At 42.9% G+C, this 21,097-nt stretch overlaps 2 protein-coding genes across 2 annotated transcripts; both read right to left on the bottom strand.

The window, feature by feature from the left end:
- Window positions 1-3,612: 3,612 nt before the first annotated feature.
- Window positions 3,613-3,966, bottom strand: SMCP (sperm mitochondria associated cysteine rich protein). The gene has a single exon (XM_045790646.1). The coding sequence runs from the start codon at window positions 3,964-3,966 to the stop codon at window positions 3,613-3,615; it is 354 nt and encodes a 117-aa protein (XP_045646602.1).
- Window positions 3,967-20,767: 16,801 nt separating this feature from the next.
- Window positions 20,768-21,097, bottom strand: LCE7A (late cornified envelope 7A). The gene has a single exon (XM_045790647.1). The coding sequence runs from the start codon at window positions 21,095-21,097 to the stop codon at window positions 20,768-20,770; it is 330 nt and encodes a 109-aa protein (XP_045646603.1).

Genomic DNA, 21,097 nt, shown 5'->3' with positions numbered 1-21,097 from the left:
CTAACAAAGGAGGGGCGCCCAGGTGGCTCAGTCAGTTAACCATCTGCCTTTGGCTCAGGTCATGATCCCAGGGTCCTGGGATCAAGTCCCCATTGGGCTACCTGCTCAGTGGGGAGTCTGCTTCTCCCTCTCCCTCTGCTGTTCTCCCTGCTTGTGCTCTCTGTCTCTCTCTCTCCCTCTGTCAAATAAATAAAATCTTTAAAAAAAACCTAAGGAAGGAATTAAACCAATTCTCTCATAAGCTGCTCTAGAAACTGAAGGAAAGGGACTACTTCTCATTTTATAAGAAAAAAATCCAAAACTATAGATCAATAACTCTCATTAATATAGAGGTAAAACTTAAAATTTTAGCAAGTCAAATGAAAGAACATGTAAAAAGGATTAAACAACCCAATTAAATAGGTTTTATCTCAAAAATGCAAGATTGTTTTAACACTCAAAAATCAATCAATATAATTCACCATATTAATGGACTAAAGAAAAAAACTATATAATCATATCAACAAATGCAGAATTTTTCCAAAATCCAACATTCATTTTTGCTAAAAACTCTTAGCAGAGTAGGAAGAAAATGAACATCCTCAAGTGACAGGAAAAAAAGAGATAAAATGTATCCAAAACTCTATGGAATTTACATGAAACTATTAAAACTAATAAGCAGAATGCAAGATTAATATACAAAAATAATTGTGTTTTTATATACTAACAGTGGATAAACAGAAACTGAAGATAAAAAATACCATCTAGAATATGATCAAAGCATATGAAATATGTAGGGAAAATATGACAAAGTATGTGCAAAAGTTGTTCATGGAAAGCTACAAAACTTCAAAAAATTAAAGATGACTTAATAAATGGAGAGATAATTTAATATTTATGAATTGAAACACTCAATATTGTTAAGATGTCCATTCCTCTCCAATTTAATCTATATATTTAATTCAATGCCAGTCAAAATTTCAACAGGGTTTTCTTTCCTCTTTTCTTTTCATTTTGTAGAAATTGACATTTTTTTTTCAAAATTCATATGGAAGTGCAAAGGACCTAGAATAGCTAAAACAACTTTGAAAAAGAACAAAATTAGAAGACTTACATTATCTGACTTCAAGACTTACTATATAGTAAATAAGACGATAGTGGCAGGATAGACAAATAGATCAATGGAACAAGATAAAAACTCAGAGATAAATGCAAATATGGCCAGTTGACTTTTTACAAAGATGCACAGGCAACCGAGTAGAGAAAGGGTAGTCTGGAACAACAGTATATCCGTATGGTGTCCTCCATACTCCCGCCCCCTCCCCTCACAGAGAACCTCTTTGTCCATACATTTCACTATATACAAAAGTTAACTTTCAGAAGAAAACATAGGAAAAAAGAAATCTTTGTGTCTTAGGATTAGGCAACAATTTCTTAGATATGACACTAAAAAACAAGATTCGTAGAGGAAAAAATAGTTTCATTGATTTTATCAAAGCTAAAAACTCTTTGAAACTGAGAATGAAAAGATAAGCCCTACACTGGGGGAAATATGTGCAAATAACTTATCTGATAAAGGACTTGTATCAAGGATATATATATTTCAAAAACCACTCAGAATTCAGTAATAAGAAACCAAAACTCAATAAATAGTACAGGCAATATTTGAATAAATAATTCATTAAAGAAGATACGTGGAGGCAAATGAGCAAATAGATACTCAATATCATTAGCCACTAAGGAAATGTAAATTAGAGTCACAATGAAATAGCACTACATATATATTAGAATGTCTAAAACTAGAAAAATGAGCATACAAAATATTGGCAAAGATGTGTAGCGGCTGGCATTCTCACTTAGTTCTGGTGGGAATGAAAATAGCACAACCATTTTGGAAAACAGTTGAGTAGTTTCTTTTTCTTTTTTTAAAGATTGTATTTATTTATCTGAGAGAGAGAAAGCATGAGTGGAGGGGAGGGGCAGAGGGAGAAGGAGAAGCAGACTCCCTGCTGAGCAGGGAGCCCAAGGAGGGGCTCAATCCCAGAACCTTGGGTGGTTTCTTAAAAAGTAAAACAAACACCTAATAATGACATAGTCCTTTTACTCCTACAGCTTTGCCCAAGAGACATGAAAGCATATGTCCATCCAAAGACGTGTCATGAACGTTCATAACAGCTCTATTTGTAATAGCCAAACCTGGAAACAATCCAAATGCCCATCAGTAGATTAATGGATTAAAAAAGTGTGGTGTATCCATACGATGACGGCATTCACGACTCAGCAATAAAAAGAATGAATAATTGATACATGCACCAACTTGTTTGAATCTCAAAGCAGTTTTGCTGAGAGAAGCCAAACATAAAAGAGTACATACTAGATGATTCCATTAATAGAAAATTCTTGGAAGAGCAAACTGATTTATAGGGACCAAGTGCAGATCAGTTGCTTTCGGGGGACTGTGGGCAGGGGCAGTCATGAGGGAGGAAACACAAAGGAGCATTAGAAAATGTTTACAGGTGATGGATATGTCAATTACATGCCAAAAAGGTGGTCAACACTGAAGTTTACAAGTATGGTGAATAAGGCTGGTTTCTCTATTTCTACCTGCCCACCTAGATTAATGGAGGTGTGTTTTGAGGACAAATTGTTGGAACATGGTGTGTTCTTCGCAGGAGAGTCAGAACCTGGTGGCAAAGAGCGAAGTTTGAGGAGAACCATGTATTGTGTATTCGCCATGTGTCCAACCTTATGTTAAGCACTTTAAATGAATTATCCCATTTAATTCTCATAAAATCTCTATGAAGTAGTAGTATTACTCTTATTTTACAGATAAGAAAATGGAGCCTGAGAGGTTGAACAATGTACTCTAGGTCCAGAGAGCCAGCACTGATGCCCCAAGACTGCACTACCTGTGCCACCATGGAGTTTGCCTGGCAGCCTTACCTCTGCCTAAAATCTCTGGGATGGGGAGGGGAATCACTGCCAGGGACATGCTCTTGCTTGCTGTGGGTAGGCTAGCCCGGCTGAGTAATGAGGCGTCAGGCATAATTGGGGGTCACAGACCTGGCACAGCAGCCCATACGCTGTCACGCTCTGCCATGAGGCCCCCTTGTTGCTGCCCATCAAACATGGTACTCAGGGACCCAGGAGTCTGGTATTCTTGCACCAAGGGTGGCCAACTGCACTGCTGTGCCTCGGACTGGAAGGGTCCCTGGAATGCAAGATTTTCATTTTAAAACCAGGATGAATCAGTCAGTCACCCTAACTGGGGTCCCACAGAGGCCTGTGCTTCCAGGCTCTGGTTTTCTGGCTCTTGTTTTCATGACATGTCCAGAACATTTTCTTGGATTAAGGCCAGATGGGTGAGTTGGTTTCATAGATTAAGGAGAAAGGGACAGGAGGTTCTTTTTAATGCTCTTTTATTTTTGTGCTTTCTAATGTCAGGATCACGAGGAAAGATGATTCCAGTCTCTTCAGCCTTCCATTTCCAGTTAGGGGCCTCCCTACACTGGGGGGGGGGGGGGCTGTGAAGGGAAATAGGGGCTGCTGCTTGTACTATGTGATTGTCACTGAGAGACAGCTTTTCTAAATGTAGGTCTACCCTGATCCCACCAAGTCATGGGCCTGGCCCCTCTACTTGTTTGGCTTCTTTTGCCCCAAGTTACCTAGGTTGGGCCCCTGTTTTGGACTTTGGGGCTGCTGTTGGGTTTGGGAATTCTTGTTCTGAGTTTGGGGTGATGGGGGCTCAGACTCCTTACTAAGGCAAGTGCATTCAGGCTTGGGCTCCAGACAGCAGCACTTGGTCTGAATGCAGCATGGGGGCTTCTGCATGCAGCATGGGGACTTCTGCGGGCAGCATGGGGGCTTCTGCGGGCAGCACGGGGGCTTTTGTGGGCAGCATGGAGGTTTCTGCAGGCAGCATGGAGGTTTTGGTGGGCAGCAAGGAGATTTTGGCGGGGAGCACGGGGATTTTGGCTGGTCACACATCTTCTGGAGTTTTGAAGGTCCTAGGAAAAAAAAGAAGAACATTCTCAAAAAGAAAGTGGGCTGCCTGCTTTCATTCCCCCTTCTCTAACCCCCAAGTGCATCCATCGTCAGAGCGAAAACTGAGACCGGCCTGACAGGGCAAAAGCCAGTCTCTCAGTTCCAAGCCTTTCCATGTGTCAGTGCACCAGTTCCTCATCAGGTGACCATTTTCCAGATGGAAACGGAAAGACCAGGACATGTAAGAAAATTGCCTAAGGTCTCTTAGTTAATGAGGCACAGTGTGATGCTTAGTAGCCTGAGTTTGGGTCTAGTGTCAGGCACTTCGCAAACATTGTCTCGTGAATGACCACAGCCAGCCTAAAAGGTCAGTGTTTTTGCCCATTTTCCGTATAAGGACAATGGGGGCTTAGAGGGTCTATGCCATCTGCCATAAGTGGATCCAAGCCAGGTTCCATCCCAACTCAGTCTGGTTTCATGCTCGGTCTGGTTTCAAATGCAGCACCAGAGACCCAGGAGCATCAGGAGTCTTACACCTTGTGTGACCACCCAACAGGCCTTTCCCAAAGGCACCACCTTGCTCCCCAACCCTGAGCTTGTGGGAAGTCAGCTGCCGGGAGCTCCTTCAGCAATAGGCCTTCCAAAGCCCTTGGGTCCTGGGGCATCAGCAGCTCACGTCACCTCTGGGCTTTATCACTTGGTCTGTATAGGGCCAGTGCCAGTGGTGAGGAGGCCAAATGAGACTTTATAGGTGTCCTCAAACCCAAACATTCAGCACTTGTGTAATTTCCTGATTCTTCTAGGAGTGGGAAAATCCAAGACAACTCTGTCTTTGCAACCCATCTTCCTCCCACTCAGGAAATCCAAGAGCCCTGGGCCAGCTCCCTAAGCCTCAGCCCTAATATGTGGTCCTGGAGCAGTTCCCCCGCCTCCTATTGCCCTCCATGATTTCTGCCCTGTTCCCCCAATGGCATGTGGATAAAAGCTGCTGTCAGGGCCTCAGAGCAGGACAGAGAGTCTGGAAGTGGCCAGGAGTCAGCAGGCAGAGGGACCTGGGGAGGTGTCTAGCCTTGGGGCAGACATGGAAGGAGGGGAAATGAGCATGTACCCCCATGTGGGAACATCCCACAAGGTCCCAAACCCACACTGGGAGGTGCCAGGGCTGTCACCCAGGTGGAGGAAGGCGGGTAACAACTGACAGCAGACAAATGCTGAGGTAAAGCTGCCACCACCCTCCAACCTCCAGCACCCACAGATAAGCCTCTGGCCCAAACTGCTTTTTTTAAACCAAGCCAATTACTGCTGTGAGCTTTCCACTAGGCACACCCTCTTCTCTATCTGGGGCGTGTGCCTCTGCAGGCACCTGTGTGTGCGTGTGCCTGACCTTGCAGAAACACAGGCACAAGGAAGAAAGGACTCGAGGTTTCTGACAATGGCCATGTGGCTGGACCAAGCAGAGATTTCTGCGGACTTGTTCAACAGACTCTAACGCCAGAGACCCGCTCACAAGGTCGTTGTTTCTGCACTGGCCTCAGGACCCTTCCATGTTCTCCATTTCATTCCTGCCTGCTATCCTGCCACTCCCTCTCAGTCCTGCTCCAAATGCCCCACCTGATGCTTAGAAAGCCGTATCTTCCATCTGTGTTCTGAGGATGGGGTGAGTCCGTTCCCCTAAAAATCCCCCTTACACCAAAGGCTTCCTGAGGGTTACCAGAGTTGGACAGAAGCTGTATCGTTCCCTCCTTGCCACAGAAGTCTGCTTCCGTTCACTGAAGACGTGCAAGATTCTCACATCAGGTGGTTCCTGGAGGATACCTGTCAGACGACCTACTTCGCTACAAACCCAGGGCCTTGGCTGCCTCGGATGATAGGTGTCAGGCTCTCAGCCTCAGCTCTTGACATCTGCAGACCCATCTCAGTCAGCTCATGTGTATAAGCCGTACCACGCTGAGCCAGGCGTGGCTGACACCTCCACCCACTGAAAACAGTAACTTTCAAAACGACAAGCTATGCTGACCCAGCCCAAGCTCGCTGCACCTCAACTTTTGGAACCAGCAGAGCCTCATCTTGTGGTTTCCCTGTGGGAAAGAGCCCCTGGCATGTGCCTGAGGAGCCTGTCACTATGCTCCTTGCTGCTGTCTGAAGGACAGACGATGGTCCCTCCTCTTGGGAGTCCACCATGTTGTGAACCTCTTGAACGAGAGCAGCAGGCATGAAAGAAATTTCGGGATGATCCCCTAGCAAGGGCCCTGCCCCTGGGTCTATGCCCTCCACATTCCCAAGTCCTTGGCTGTTTGGCTGCAGAAACTGGGTCAGCAGCAGATTCTCACCTGCTCAGGGAAAGTGACTGCTGGGGGGGGGGGTGTTGACCTCAACTAATTTGTGACTCCATGCCTTCCAGTCACTTAGGAATTAATTCTGTCGTTCAGGAAGAGTTTTCTACTTAGTTTTAAGACAACGACGCTGGACCAGGACTCCTAAGGGGTGGGAGTGGGGACAAATGCAGTCTCTCCTTCCAGCTCAAGAGATGCCAAAAAAAGCTGAGGTGGCAGAGATCTGCGCTGTTGATGTCCTGACTTGGCTGGAAGGGAAAAGCAGAGAGGCAGAGCAAGGGAGACACACAGAAAATGAATACGGAGCAGAGACATCAGCATAAAAATGGGGAAAAGGGGGGAGTAAAGGGCCATAGGAGTTTTGCTCTCTGACTCCTTGGAAGCTATTCGGTGGAAAACCTGTGTGTGTTTGAGCACCTGCAGCCATGGTGGGGTGTGCACGTGTGCAGGGAGCCTGGTATCCTCTGTGTCTCCCTGTCGTCCGGGGCCAAACCGAAGTCCAGGCTCTGAGAGGTGGAAAGGGAGGAGGGAATGCCTTTCTCATTTTCTGTCGCTTTTCTCTGTCTGTGACTATTTTTGCCTCCTTTATAACTTCTCTCTGCCTCTCCATCTCTCTGTATCACTGCTTTTCACTCTCTCTCTCTCTGTTTCTCTTCTCTTCTGTGTCTGTAGTTTACCTTTCTCCTCCTGAATGACAGGGTTCCTGGATTGACATTTTGGAGCCTCCTGTCTGATTGGAAGGCCAGCTCCTCAGGCTCCATCCTTCCAAGTCCAGTCTGGGCTATGATACAGAAGCAATTCTCATCCAGGTCACCAGAGAGCACCCAGAGCTCTAGTCCACGGGTTCACCTAGGGGCCCCCATAGACATCCCGTCTGAGCACAGTCTTTTATGGACAGCCCCTGGGAACAGGTCCTGAAAGGGGGAAGGTTGCTATGTCAAAGATGGGGAGGAGGTAGGGAATCAGTCTCCTGCAGTGCGGCACTGGGAGGGGAATGACAGTTGCCTCAGGTCCCTGCCTCCTCACCTAGCACTACCACATTCCTTGCCTTGCTGCCTGGAGAATGGCTAGGTTGGCTTCTCTTTGACCTACCAGCCCAGCCTCATCTTCAGCCACTGTCCCTTTCATGCTCATCAGACGGGCTCAGAGCAGATCCCTGCTAAGTCCTGCTCACTTTTGTCTGGACCTTTGCATATGCTCTTTCTGTGGCCTAGAAGAGCCTTCCCCTGACCCCCACCCCCTCACTACCTGTGAATCTCAACTTCAACATCACTCCCTGGAGGAAAACTTCCCTAGCCCGTAGGGTCAGTGTCCCCGGTTGTAACCTCCTGGAGGTCCCGGTGCTTCTCATTACGTTCTTACACAATTGTGATTTCTCTAATGGTCTGACTTCTCTAGTCTGTTAGCTTCCTGAACACAGACATCCTCACCTCCTTCCTGCCACCATTCTCGGCGTTTAGCACAATGTATGACATTATACGGGCTTCAACAAGTAAGAAATGACAAGAGAGGACCCAAAAGACAAACTTTCTCTGGGTTACCTGGTCTGGCTACTTCTCTTCAGTTTCTTCTCAATTTATGATGGTCATGCTTGGCTTCACAGAAAAATGGTCTTCCCTGGACTGGTTCCAGCAGATATGACTTCCCCTCAGCAGTCTAGTGAGTCCATGACTGAAGAAGCCAATGGTTTCTCTTCCCTCCCAGCACCCAGATTCTGAGGTTCTACACCTCTGTGACACTGCCATTCTTCTCTCCCCAGGATTCCGTGACTATGACTGACCCAATAGCACTCCCTGCTGGCAGGACCTCTTGACTCCTCTTGTTTCTTTTCTTTCCTGAAGGACAAAGGGAGGTCTGTAGTTAATCTACCATCATTCAATCACCTAAAACAGAAACCTGAAGCTCACATTTGTATAAACCGTTTACTGTCTACCAGGTTCTGTCCTAAACGTGAAGTATATAAGCTCAGTAGGATATAATTCACATGCCCAAAGCTCTTCCAACTTAGTATAGAGACAGTAAACTGTCAATCCTCTATCATGAGAATGATGTAAGGGTACCCCCGGCTGCCACGGGAACAGAACACATGGAGCCAGGTTTGGGATCAGGAATGCTTTCTGGAAGGAGTATGTTTAATGAGATTTAGCTGGCATTGGAAATAGGAAGTGGGGCATGGAGGTGTGTGTGAAAGGGTGTTCCTCCCAACAACACGGACCAGTGTGAGGGGACATAGTGAGGCTAAAGAAGAGGTCCAGTAAGCTTCAGAAGCAGGTTGAGGCTGTATTGATGAGGACCTTGTACACCATGAGAAAGAGTTTGGACTTTGCCTGAGGGCAACGGGAGCAATCAAGGGTTTTTTATGGGAGAATCAAGAGCCCTCAGGGGATAGGACCCTGTTTTATTCATTTTGCTTTTAAATATGATTTTTGGTGCTATTGTAAATGGAATGGAGTACCTAATTTCTCTTTCTACAGTCTCATTGTTCGTGTCTAGAAATGCAACTGAATTCTGAGCATTGATTTTGTATCCCACCACATTACTGAATTGCTCCATAACTTCTAGTAGTTTGGGGGTGGAGTCTTTTGGGTTTTCCATATAGAGTATCATGTCATCTGCGAAGAGAGACAGTTTGACTTCTTTGCCAATTTGGATACCTTTTATCCCTTTTTGTTGTCTGATTGCTGTTGCAAGGACTTCTAGTACTATGTTGAATTATAATGGTGAGAGTGGGCATCCTTGTCGTGTTCCTGATCTTAAGGGAAAGGCTTCCAGCTTTTCCCCATTGAGAATGATTTCCGCTGTAGGCTTTTCATAGATGATTTTTATGAGATTGAGGAATGTACCCTTTATCCCTACACTCTGAAGGGTTTTAATCAGGAAAGGATGCTGTATTTTGTCAAATGCTTTTTCTTCATCAATTGAGAGGATCATATGGTTCTTGACTCTTTTCTTGATGATATGATCTATCACACTGTTTGATTTGTGAATGTTGAACCACCCTTGCAATCCAGGGATGAATCCCACTTGGTCATGATGGATAATCCTTTTAATATACTGTTGAATCCTATCAGCTAGGATCTTGTTGAGAATTTTGGCATCCATATTCCCCAGGGATATTGGTCTGTAATTCTCCTTTTTGATGGGGTCTTTGCCTGGTTTGGGGATCAAGGTCACACTGGCCTCGTAGAATGAGTTTCGTAGTTTTCCTTCTGTTTCTATTGTTTGAAACAGCTTCAGGAGAATAGGTATTATTTCTTCTTTGAATGTTTGGTAGAATTCCCCGGGGAATCCGTCAGTCCCTGGACTCTTGTTTTTGGGGAGGTTTTTGATCACTGCTTCAATCTCTTCATAATTAATTGGTCTGTTTAAATAATCGATTTCTTCCTGTTTCAGTCTTGGTAGTTTATAGATTTCCAGGAAGGCATCCATTTCTTCCAGGTTGTTTAATTTATTGGCATAAAGCTGTTGATAAAAGTTTCTAATGACCCTTCCTACTTCACTGGTGTTGGTTGTGACCTCTCCCCTTTCATCCATAATTTTTATTAATTTGGGTCCTTGCTCTATTCATTAAATAAGTCTGTTCAGTGCTTATCAATCTTCTTTATTCCTTCAAAGAACCAGCTTCTAGTTCTGTTGATCTGCTCTACTGTGCTCTTGGTTTCTAATACATTGATCTCTGCTCTAATGTTGATCACCTGCCTTCTCGTGCATGGGTTAGGCCTGTTCTTCTGTTGCTGTTCCAGCTTCTTGAGGTGAGAATATAAAAATTGCACTTTAGATTTTTCTATTCTTTTGAGTGAGGCTTGGATGGCTATGTATTTTCCCCTTAAGACTGCCTTTGCAGTGTCGCATAGGTTTTGGACCATTGTGTTTTCATTCTCAATGGTCTCCATAAATTGTTTAAATTGATTTTTAATTTCCTGGTTTACTGAATCATTCTTGAGCAGGATGGTTCTTAGTTTCCAAGTGTTTGCGTTTCTTCCAAATTTTTCCTTGTGATTGAGTTCCAGTTTCAAAGCATGTGGTCTGGGAATATGCAGGCAATAATCTCAGTCTTTTGGTATCGGTTGAGACCTGTTTTGTGACCAAGTATATGGCCTATTCTGGAGAAAGTTCCATGTGCATTCAAAAAGAATGAGTATTCTGTTGTTCTGGGGTGTAGTGTTCTGTATATATCTATGAGGTCCATCTGGTCCAGTATGTCAGTCAAAGCTCTTGTTTCTTTGTTGATTTTCAGCTTAGATTATCTTTCTATTGCTGAGAGCAGAGTGTTGAGGTCCCCTGCAATTGACATATTATTATCTATATGTTTCTCTATTCTGGTTAAGAGTTAGCTTGTGTATCTTGCTGCTCCCCTGTTGAAGGCATAGATATTTATAATTGTCATATCCACTTGTTGGATACATCCTTTAAGAATTATATAGTGTCCTTTTTTATCTCTAACTGCAGTCTTTAGTTTAAAATCGAATCTGTCTGATATAAGATTTGCTACCCCAGCTTTCTTTTGAGGTCCATTGGCATGAAAAAAATTTTCCATCCCTTCACTTTCAGTTTGGTTGTATCTTTAGATTCAAAATGAGTCTCTTGTAGACAGCAAAAGGATGGGTCATGTCTTTTTATGCAATCTGCAACCCTGTGGCATTTGGGGGAGCATTTAGGCCATTCACATTGAGAGTGATTATTGAGAGATATGATTTTAATGATGTCATGCTGCCTGTGAAGTCTTTGTTCCTATAGATTTAAAATTTTTGTTCTGTATCACTCTTGGGGCCTTTTTACTTTTATAGAACCCCCCTTAATATCTCTCATAGGGCTCGTTTGGTGATTATGAATTCCTTCAGTTTCTACCGATCCTGGAAGGTACTTGTCTCTCCATCAATTCTGAACGACAGCCTTGCTGGATAAAGGATCCTTGGTGTATTTTTTCTCTGATAGAGCTTTGAAAATATGCTGCCACCCCTTCCTAGCCTGCCATGTCTCTGTAGACAGGTCTGACATTATTCTGATATTTTTTCCTCTGTACATGAGAAATTTTTTGCCCTGGCCACTTCCAATACTGTATCTTTGGATCTGCTATTTGAGAATTGCACTATGAGGTGACGTGGTGTAGGTTTGCCATGGTCGACCTTGGGAGGGGTCCTTTCTGTCTCTTGGACATGAATGTTTATTTCTTTTGACAGATTAGGGAAGTTCTCAGCTACAATTTGTTCAAATATCTCTTCTAGACCTCTCTCTTTCTCCACCCCCTCAGGGATGCAGATGATTCTGACATTGGAACGTTTCATTGAGTCAGTAATCTCCCGTAACCTATATTCGTGAGACTGGATTTTTTTTGAGCCACGTTTCTGTTTTAACTTTCTCTTTTACCATCCCATCCTCCAATTCACTAATTCGTTCTTCTGCCTCATTTACCCTGGCCGTCAGAGCATCTAGTTTTGACTGCATTTGATTTTAGCATTTTTAATTTCTGCCAGATTCACTCTCATTTCTGCCCTTAGAGATTCTATAGTCTCTTTAGTATTTTTGTTAATATTTTTTTCAAGCGTGTACATCATCTTGACCATTGTTACTCTGAACTCCATTTCTGACAATTTGGTTATATCCATATCCATCAGTTCTGTGGCAGAGGTCACAGACTCATTATCTTTTCTTTGCTGGGCAGGATTTCTCCTCCTTGTCATTCTGATGAGGAGAGGTTGCGGGGATGCCCAGAGCCCAAATTATTGACCAGGACCCAGGTATTCTGCACTAGTTTTATAGGGATCTTAGGACTGTAGGCTTCTTGGTTTTTCAGATTGCCTTCTGGGGGAGGGGACTGCCACGCTGATACTCAGGCAACCCTGTTTGGGTAGAGTCACCCTGTCCCCTGCAAAGGGGGTTGGGGGTGGGCACAATGTGAGCTAGTATTTCTGGGCTTTTGTTCTCTGGCAGCTTTCCCTGGATGTTTTCTTTGGCTCTTCTGAGAGTCAGAACAGCAGTGGCTGTATCCTATCCTCTGTCTCAGAACAGAGTGATCGCAGTCTGCTCTCCACTGAGCTCTCTTGGCCACTTTAACTCTCTTTCTGTCGGTGCTGCTAAAACCCCTGCAGCATCCCGTGTTGTGCGCCCCACAGCCTGTGTCCCTGCCCTCACTTCCAGGGCTGGCAGGTCTCTGTTCTTTGTGCTTCTAACACCGCCATCCACCCCTAGTTCCTGAGCATGCTCCTGAGCTCCCTGTTTCAGTGTGGTTCACACGTGCTCCAGAGCTCCGTTTTTCAGTCTGGTCATGAGCATTCCCAGGCTCACGGTCTCAGTCTGCTTTCTCATGTCCGGAAGTCCGGCCTGCTCCCCGGAGCAGGTAGCTACTGCTTCCCAGCACCCGAGCGCAGCGGCTCCCTCCCCCTTCTGTTTATATTTCGATATCTGTGCATGGATTTACAGCTCCCCTGTTCATACCTCAATATTCAGCACTGGAGATATTTGTTTGTAGAGATCCAGATGTATCTTCCTGTGTCTCAGGCTGATTCCATGAGTTTTCAGGATGGTCTGGTACATATCCAGCTTGACTCAGGGGACCTGCTGAACAGGGGTCCCATACTCCTCTGCCATCTTTTTCGCATATGTAATATTCTAACTTAATAATGGAAGAATGCATTTAATTTTGTTCAAGAAAAACACATAATGCCCTCTTGCATTAAAGTAGAGAAAAAAAACAAAGGTCCCACAAATTTATTTTCTCACTAACACATCAAAGGGGAAATAGTTGTGTAGTAAAATGCCCAATATATAATGACCTTGAATAGTGTCTCAGGTATATGCTGATATTGTAAAATAAGATAAATAACATTAATAAGTCTTCCCATCCTTTAGACAATATACATCAAGGCAGATATTAACCAGAAATTCTACGTGTGCATTAGTATCCAGGTAAAAGGTCATGTGCTCCCTGGTCAGATAGTCTGTCGGTGACTCCCTGGCTTTCTCTGATTTGGCATGTTATTTTCTTAAATGCAGATTGCATACTAAGAATAAAAATAATATAAATACCATTAATATTACGATGATACTTATATTATTCACAATATTTTCAAAGAAAAATATTACTTGCAAATTTAAAAAATAGAATCCCTATTGACATAGCGTGGAATCTCTAATATTCTTTGGAAGCTTTCAAATATTTTAACAACTGCAACCATTTTTCAAACAAAATCTTACATTGGTGCCACTATATATAAAACTGACAAGAGTTTATTCATTTAAGTTTTCTTCACATTGGAATTTGCATCAATCAACTTAAAGAAATTGGGCTATTTTGATGAACACGCAAAAAAATTAATTAGTAGATTGTGGAAGACTGTTGCAGCCTTATTATTGATTTTAGTATCCACTTTATTTCTGGATTTTTTTTCTAGTTGGACAGGATTGGTAAAATCATAATCACTGCTTTGCAAATAGTAACCAGGCCTCTGCTCAGAGTTGTGCAGACTGTGTACTGCTCAACCCCAGGGAGTGCCAGGGAAGCCCACCTTACCAGTTAACACCAACCGTTGTTGGAGTTTGTTTGTTTCTTTGTTTTCAGCAGCTCCATTTTCAATTTTAGCCCTCCCCCTTTTTTTAAAAGATTTTATGTATTTATTTTAGAGAGAGTCCGTGACTGGGTGGTGGGGTGGGACAGAGGGTGAGCAAGAGACAGAATCTTAAGCAGAAACCGTTCAGCTTGGAGCCCATCTCAGGGCTTGATCTCACGACCCCGAGACCATGACCTGAGCAGAAACCAAGAGTCCAAGGCTTAAGTGATGGCCACCCAGTCACCCCTCAGCCTATTTTTCTATTTGACTAATCTCAACATTTGAAAAAAGAGTCATAGAGGGTTTGGGGACTGTCAGTAGCAATACCTAAGACCTGCTCACATTCCTTAACTGGAAAGTCTAAAGTTAAAAGAATACTAAATGTAGTATGTCAGACAATGTAAATAAATGTTGTTGAGTGGAGAATTCTATTGTATGATATGGTGTGATGTGACAAACTACAGTATGATAGAATCCTTGAATGTATAGAAAACTATGAGATAATCCTCAATGCTGTTCTTAACATGCTAAGAATCCTTGGTCCTTAGTTCTTAGTCCTTGAAAGAAATTCAGCTACAACCAGCAGAAATGGTGGCAGTGGGGGCAGTGGGCAGGCAAGTTCTGCTCACCCAGCCGTTTGCTCCCCAGCACTAATGGCCTTCTACTCCACTCTACCTGGAGGACTCTTGGCCCTGACCCCATCCTGCTCTCACTGCTCACGTGTCTCAGTGACACTAGATTCCTCCCTTCTTCACAGGTCACACATTCCCTAATGGGGCCCCATTAGCTTCACAGTCCTACCTGAGATGGCTGTCTTCCCATCCACACACATTATAATCACTGGGCCTAGGAGTGGGTCAGATGTCCCTGACACCACTCCCTGCTGTCGCCCATTGCAGATTCCCACCTGTCATTTAGCACTTGGCCCACAGTTAGCCTATCCCTCACTGTTTCTGTTGTGGTCCCCTTGGTGATTTTAATAATCACAAATATGATCTCTTTTATGATCAGCTTCATAATCCCTTGACTTCTACACCTCTAATTGGTTTGTCCTTCACCCTACTTGCATCCATTCCCACATCCCACGAGCGTGGCCTCATCCTTATTCACAACAGCAACCTCTCCATAATATCACATTCAAGCAAACCACCCTCTCAACCTCACCTACTGTATTTCCAAAAACCCTAGATCCGCTAGGATCTCAACTGTGAGAGGTTTCGACCCTTCCAGGAGCAGCAATGCATTGATACTCTAACACCTTGACTGAGCATCATTACTTCACATCTTCATTTCTCTCCTTGCCCATGAGCTGTTATCATCATCCATTGGCTTAACCCGTACCCTTCTTGATCTTCTCTCTATCATTAAATTCTACTAACAAAACCACAACGCTGGCTCCACCTGACTCTCAGCTACCACAAACCACAGAGTGACTACGTGAAAACACACAGCTATACCGAACTGATTTCACTTCAGTTTCATGAACATGATCATGAGGGTACTGTACCAACAACCTCACTGTAGGTCTCAAGTCCATCCACCCATCACTGCCCTGGACAGCTCAGAACACATCCCAGCTCTCCTCAAACTCCTGGAATTTCTTTCCTGTCCTCCCTTTCAAGAGATGAATATACTTTCTGTTTCATTGAGAAAACAAAAGCAATCAGAAGAGAATATCCACATGCTCTTTTCTGCTAACCTACCTGCATTTGTACCTGCATTATACTCTTGTTTTCCCTCCTGCTGCCATGCAGGATCTGCCCACTGCCCCAGTCTGGGGCCTGTCTCTCCACAGGTGTCCTGAATCCCACCCCTCTTATCTACCCAAGAGTATCCTACCACCAATCATCATTTCTCCTATACTGGGTCATTTCCATCAGCATGTAAATATATTTTAAATATATATGCTAGCTTGCATTCCCACCACTTCCCCCAAATGCCCTTATCCAGGTCCTGCTGATTTCACTGCTGCCAGATATGATGGGTGGGGCTGGCACCAGCAGCAGCAACTGGCTGGAGCGGGCACTAATTCTTTCTGGAGTGCTTCCTCTGCCTGCCTGTGTGTCCTCCACTCTCTCCTGGCTCCCACCCTCCTCACTGACCACTCCACTTTGATTCCCTTGATGGTCACTTCTCCTATCCCTGATTTCTAGGTACTGGAGCATCCCAGGGCCCAGTCATTAAAGATCTCCTCTTCACTCTCCAGGTGTTACCATCCTATCTCAACTATAAGATGATTCCCAAATTTCTCTTTACAGACTAATGTATCCAAGTGTGCCTCTTCCCTTAAAACAAACAAACCCACAGAATCCATTTCTCCTAAAGTCTTCCTCATCTCTTAAAAAATAACTCCATCCTAAAACAAAACAAAACGAAACAAAAAATAACTCCATCCTTCCCACTGAACAGATGAAACAGTCCCTGACTCCTCTTTTTTATATATGCCCATATCTATTTAGCAGTGAATCCTGTTGGTTTGGTCCTCAAAATATATCCAGAATCTGAAAACTTTTCAGTACTTCCAGCACAAATACTCTGTCCACTCCACTATTAGCTCTTGCTTTGATTAGTGAAGTGGTCTCCTACATGGGAACCCTGACCTACCCTTAATCTCTACAGTTTATTCTCAACAGAACAACCAAAACTATGCTTTTAAAGCATAAATCAGGTAATGGTACTCCTCTACTCCAAACCTTCTGATGCATGCCTATTCCACTTACTATAAAAGCCAAAATCCTGTGAGCTCATCATAAACTGAATGAAAGTTATTTCTATGATCTTACTTCTACCCAGGCTCCCACTCCCTCCTTCCATCTAGAATGTAGCATCTAGTGTCTATTCATGGTTCTTGCTGCTTAAAACGTTATTACTCTAGATTCTCACATGACTTACTTCTTCACTTCCTGCAAAGAAGATTTTATTACATAGGCATTCCCTGACCATCCTGTATAAACTGGCAGGCCTCCCCCAGCATTCTACATGCCCTCAACCTTCCTTTATTTCTCCTCTGTACCACTTGGTAGCATGTAATACGTTATACAGTTAAACAGTGTACAGCTGTTATCTGATTCTGCCACTAGACTCTGAGCTCCATGATAGCAGAGACTATTTTCTTTCTGTTTAAAGCTATATCCCCAACCCCTAGACTAATGCTTACCACACAGTAGGTGCTTAATAAATATTCATTTAATGAATTATTAAAATTCAATATTAAAAAAGTTGAATTTACTTTTTTCAATGTTGAGTCAGAAGCTTTCATTTCACTAAGAGTACACTTATTGTGATGAGCTCTTTGTAATGTATGGAAGTGTTGAATCACTACATTCTATACTTGAAACTAATGTAACACTGTCTGTTAACTACACTGGAATTAAAATTTGAAAAAAAAATTCGTTTCATTGTTTGTACCAGATTTTCTGTTTTAAACGTAGTAACATTGCAATACTATATGTGTTGAGCTTTTTCACTTTCTTCAATTAATCAGGAAATTTTGGCAACTGATACAACTATGGTATGTTCACAAGAACTTTGCCAATGATAATGATGTTTATAAACAAACAAAATGATCATTTCTTATTGCATTTGAAATATTTATGCCAGGATATTATCTCTGTATTGGCAATGATCTGTGGTATAAAAAAGTAAATGCCATTTCTTCTCATTTCATACAAATACTGTTGGAAATTTGGCAAGTTAAAGGAAATTTTTATGAATGATTGCCAGATCTTGTTTTACAATATATAAGCATTTTATTAAATACACTCATTTTTCATGCAACACACAATTACTTCAACATATATTAGCGATAGTATCTATACAAAGCACAATTTTTCTTGCCTTTGCTTTTGCAATATCAGTATGAACATTACATTTTCAATATGTATTTAACAATGTGTTAAAAATCTGATCTCAATATATAAAGCTGTTTTCTTCTGTTGATATGTGTCCGTCATCTTTATATCTACTTGACTAAACGTACTGTAGCAAAATAAGCAAAATGGAAAGATTCTTAACAACTATACTCCTGTTGAGCTTTGTTGTAAATATCTCATGATCTTGACCTTTAGGATAATTCATGAAGTATGGCTGATATCATACTGGAATCTTTCCTAACCTCTTTATGAGCAAGTGATCCCACTGTATTTCTTAATCAGTCAGTCATAGAATATCCTTCTTACAGTGTCGATTACATGTGATTTTTAACAAGCTCTTCTGTAGTGGTCTATGTTTTTTTCTCATGTGGAAACCCACTTTTGACATAATATAAATGCATTTTCATTGCCAGATTTAAATTTATCTGTACTTTTAAAATTAACATTAGCTATTTCATGTAAATGTATGTTATACTTTATAGCAAAATTATAATTGTTAGGAAATAGCTGGCATAAACTATCTTGTGAAATTTCACTGCATAAAACATATCAGACATTTAACCTATTCCTAATCACTGTGAAAGGTGAATCCTGATGATCAGAAACATAATTATAATGTACTGCTTTAGGGTAAACTAAGGTCAGATTTTAGGCCCATGGCATTAATTTTGTATACTATAATTAAAATGGTTATTGCTAGTTGAAAATCACCTAGTACCAGTCCTGTATAAATTGTCCTATTTTAAGTCTGAACATTCTGTTTGGTACAACAGTAATTATTCTTCTACATTTTTCTCTTTAACCAGTGATCCATTTGTAATATTATTTTATCTTTATGTAAAATAAGCATCTATAAATATAAAGTCAGATAAGAAAACTTATACAGTGCTAAGATTAGCTTTAGCATTATATTATTATATATGACATGTTTACTAGCTATTAAAATAATTTACCATGAGACACTGATGCACCCAGAGTTACTTGGTATCCCATTTAATGCAATGAGTTATAGTACAATTTTGTGTGAGTAAAATTGTGTGTAACTAAATACAGTATATAAAAGATGGAGGTGGATCCAACACAGAGCTACACTCTTTTTAATTTTTGAGAGGGTTAATTAATCACATTCCTTTCTTCTCCAGACTCTAAATCAATTGAGAGAGACATCCATGTAAGACAGAGTGTTGGTAAAGCATTGAAGAATGTAACTTGTGTCGTGGTCAAAATGGAACCCATTATATTTATTTCAAAATCTAAGCCTTGGGGGCTGGATTGGGACAAAGCTTGGTCCTTAGGGACCCTCCCCCAGCCCCCAAGAGTGAGCACAGCAGGAAAGTGCACATACAATTGTAAAGGACTTGCTATCTCACCTGTCAGATCACTCACTCTTTCTCCAGAGGAAAGGAGTAAGTTTGAGATAGAGAATGTTATTTCAAAAAATAAAACTAGAATGTTGGGAAAAAAATATTTCCCCTTAAATCAGTAAATATGACTAAGACCTTAAATGTACACTAATTTGTTATAACATTTTTACTCTACTCCGGCATCTGCTGGTTATGCTCCTGACCCAGATTGCCTGGAGAGCCTGATAACCTCCAAGGTGTTACCATTTATCACTGGCTATTTAACACTTCTAAGTAAGCATGCTGAATATTATTACACTATTTAAAATAAACACACACACACACACACACACACACACACACACACAAATTTCCCTCTCAAAGACATCTAAAGAATCTCTGAAATACCTCTCTGGATGACTATTGTTGCCTTTGTCAGAGGCTGAAAACTACTGATCCTCAGACTGAGGGCTGATTGGGATGTAAAAGAAGGTGATCAGGTCCACTTTCATGCTAAAACCCAAAGCTCTCAGTGACCTGTATGCCCCTGGCCAGCCAAGACTTCTAATAATTTATTTTGATGCAAGAGGATGGCCAGAAGTGGCAACCTTCAATCTCTCTTCTGCTACAGCACATCTAGCAGATGGCATTCACGTGTGAGACTCACTCTACCACAGGAGCCCAGTTGTTCACATAGCTGTGGCTTGGTTGATCTAAGGTATGGATTATGTGTTACTTCTGGGGTACTGATCATAGTCCCATCCTTCGTCTCCTACTGGCCCCAAGGCACCAGTGTCTCTATCCTGTAGCTAAGAACTCTAGTCCTGAAGGATGGACACAAGCATTGCTGTTGCCTTTGGCCTGTGTTGGGTTAGAAAGAACAGAGCTTTAAGAACTTGCCCCCAAACCCATGCCACTTGCCCCATTGAATACAAGGAGAAAAGAAACCACAAATGGTACATAGCAAAAGTCGATCAAGAGAATTATGCTAACTGGGCCACTGGGTAGACTCTGGCTCCTGTGTGAAGAGAAGTAGTGAGGGCCTCAGTCACGTGGATATGCTCAAGGAAGGTATTTGCTGTAGATTTTTGAACTAAGATCTAAAAACGACAAGTACCCCTGTGCTATTTTTTCTTAAGCATAGGATTACCTCACATCAGAAAGGTCTAGAGGCTAAATTCTGGGGCTGAGGAGCACAGTGTCTTTAATGGGGAGGAAGAAACCTCACAGATGGTGGCAGCAGCAGCAGTGAAACAGGGTAGCTGATGTTTTGGGAGCACCCCATTACTCCCCTCTGGATCTTTCCTCTCAGATGGCTCAGGTCTGGGACCTCCCTTGGTGGGAACTTCCCATCTGTCTGGTTCATTGTGGGGTCTACTTAAAGAATCCAGGTTAATGGGAGCTCCTCTGAGCTGAGGATGGGGCATCAACAAACACCAAAGAACTCAGAGTGCAGGAAAGACAGGCTTTATTTTTGCATGCTGACAAGGCTTTGGAAAGCAGAGTATTCTATAGCATTCAGGTCTCCTTGATGTAGGTCCAAAGCCAAGGCCAAGAGGTCTGAGGTTCTCAGCAAAAAAAAATCCATTAAGTACATATCTAGGCAACTTAGTTCAGGAGGAGAAGGGAGAACAGGGTGAGAGTGAGGAAAGTCGTCAACTCCATGCTCGTCCTTGGCTATGGATCTTTGGTTCCTCAAAACTTGCAGGTCAGCTGCCACCCCGAAATCCATGACAACAACTGGAACACCCAGAAGACTCCCTCTCCCAGCAGTTCGAAGGCTGGGGCTGGCCTAGACAGACTCCTGGAAACACATGAGACCCCAGAGAGCAGCAGCCTCCAAAGCCAGTGATACAGCAACTGGGGACACAACAGGAGGGGGCAGGTGGGGGGCAGGGAGCTGGGCAGGGAGCTGGGCAAGGAACTGAGGCCTGCGGAGCCTGTGGGTCCTGCAGGGCCTGAGGTAGCCACTTGGGTGGGCACTTGGGGAGGTACTTGGCAGGGAGGTGGAACTTCTGCTGGTTTTGCTGGCAGGACAT

This window comes from Ursus americanus, chromosome 12, assembly GCF_024610735.1.
Source record: "Ursus americanus isolate L20-20 chromosome 12, mUrsAme1.1.p, whole genome shotgun sequence".
Taxonomy (NCBI): Eukaryota; Metazoa; Chordata; class Mammalia; order Carnivora; family Ursidae; genus Ursus; species Ursus americanus.
This window is presented reverse-complemented; position numbering and strand designations above follow the sequence as displayed.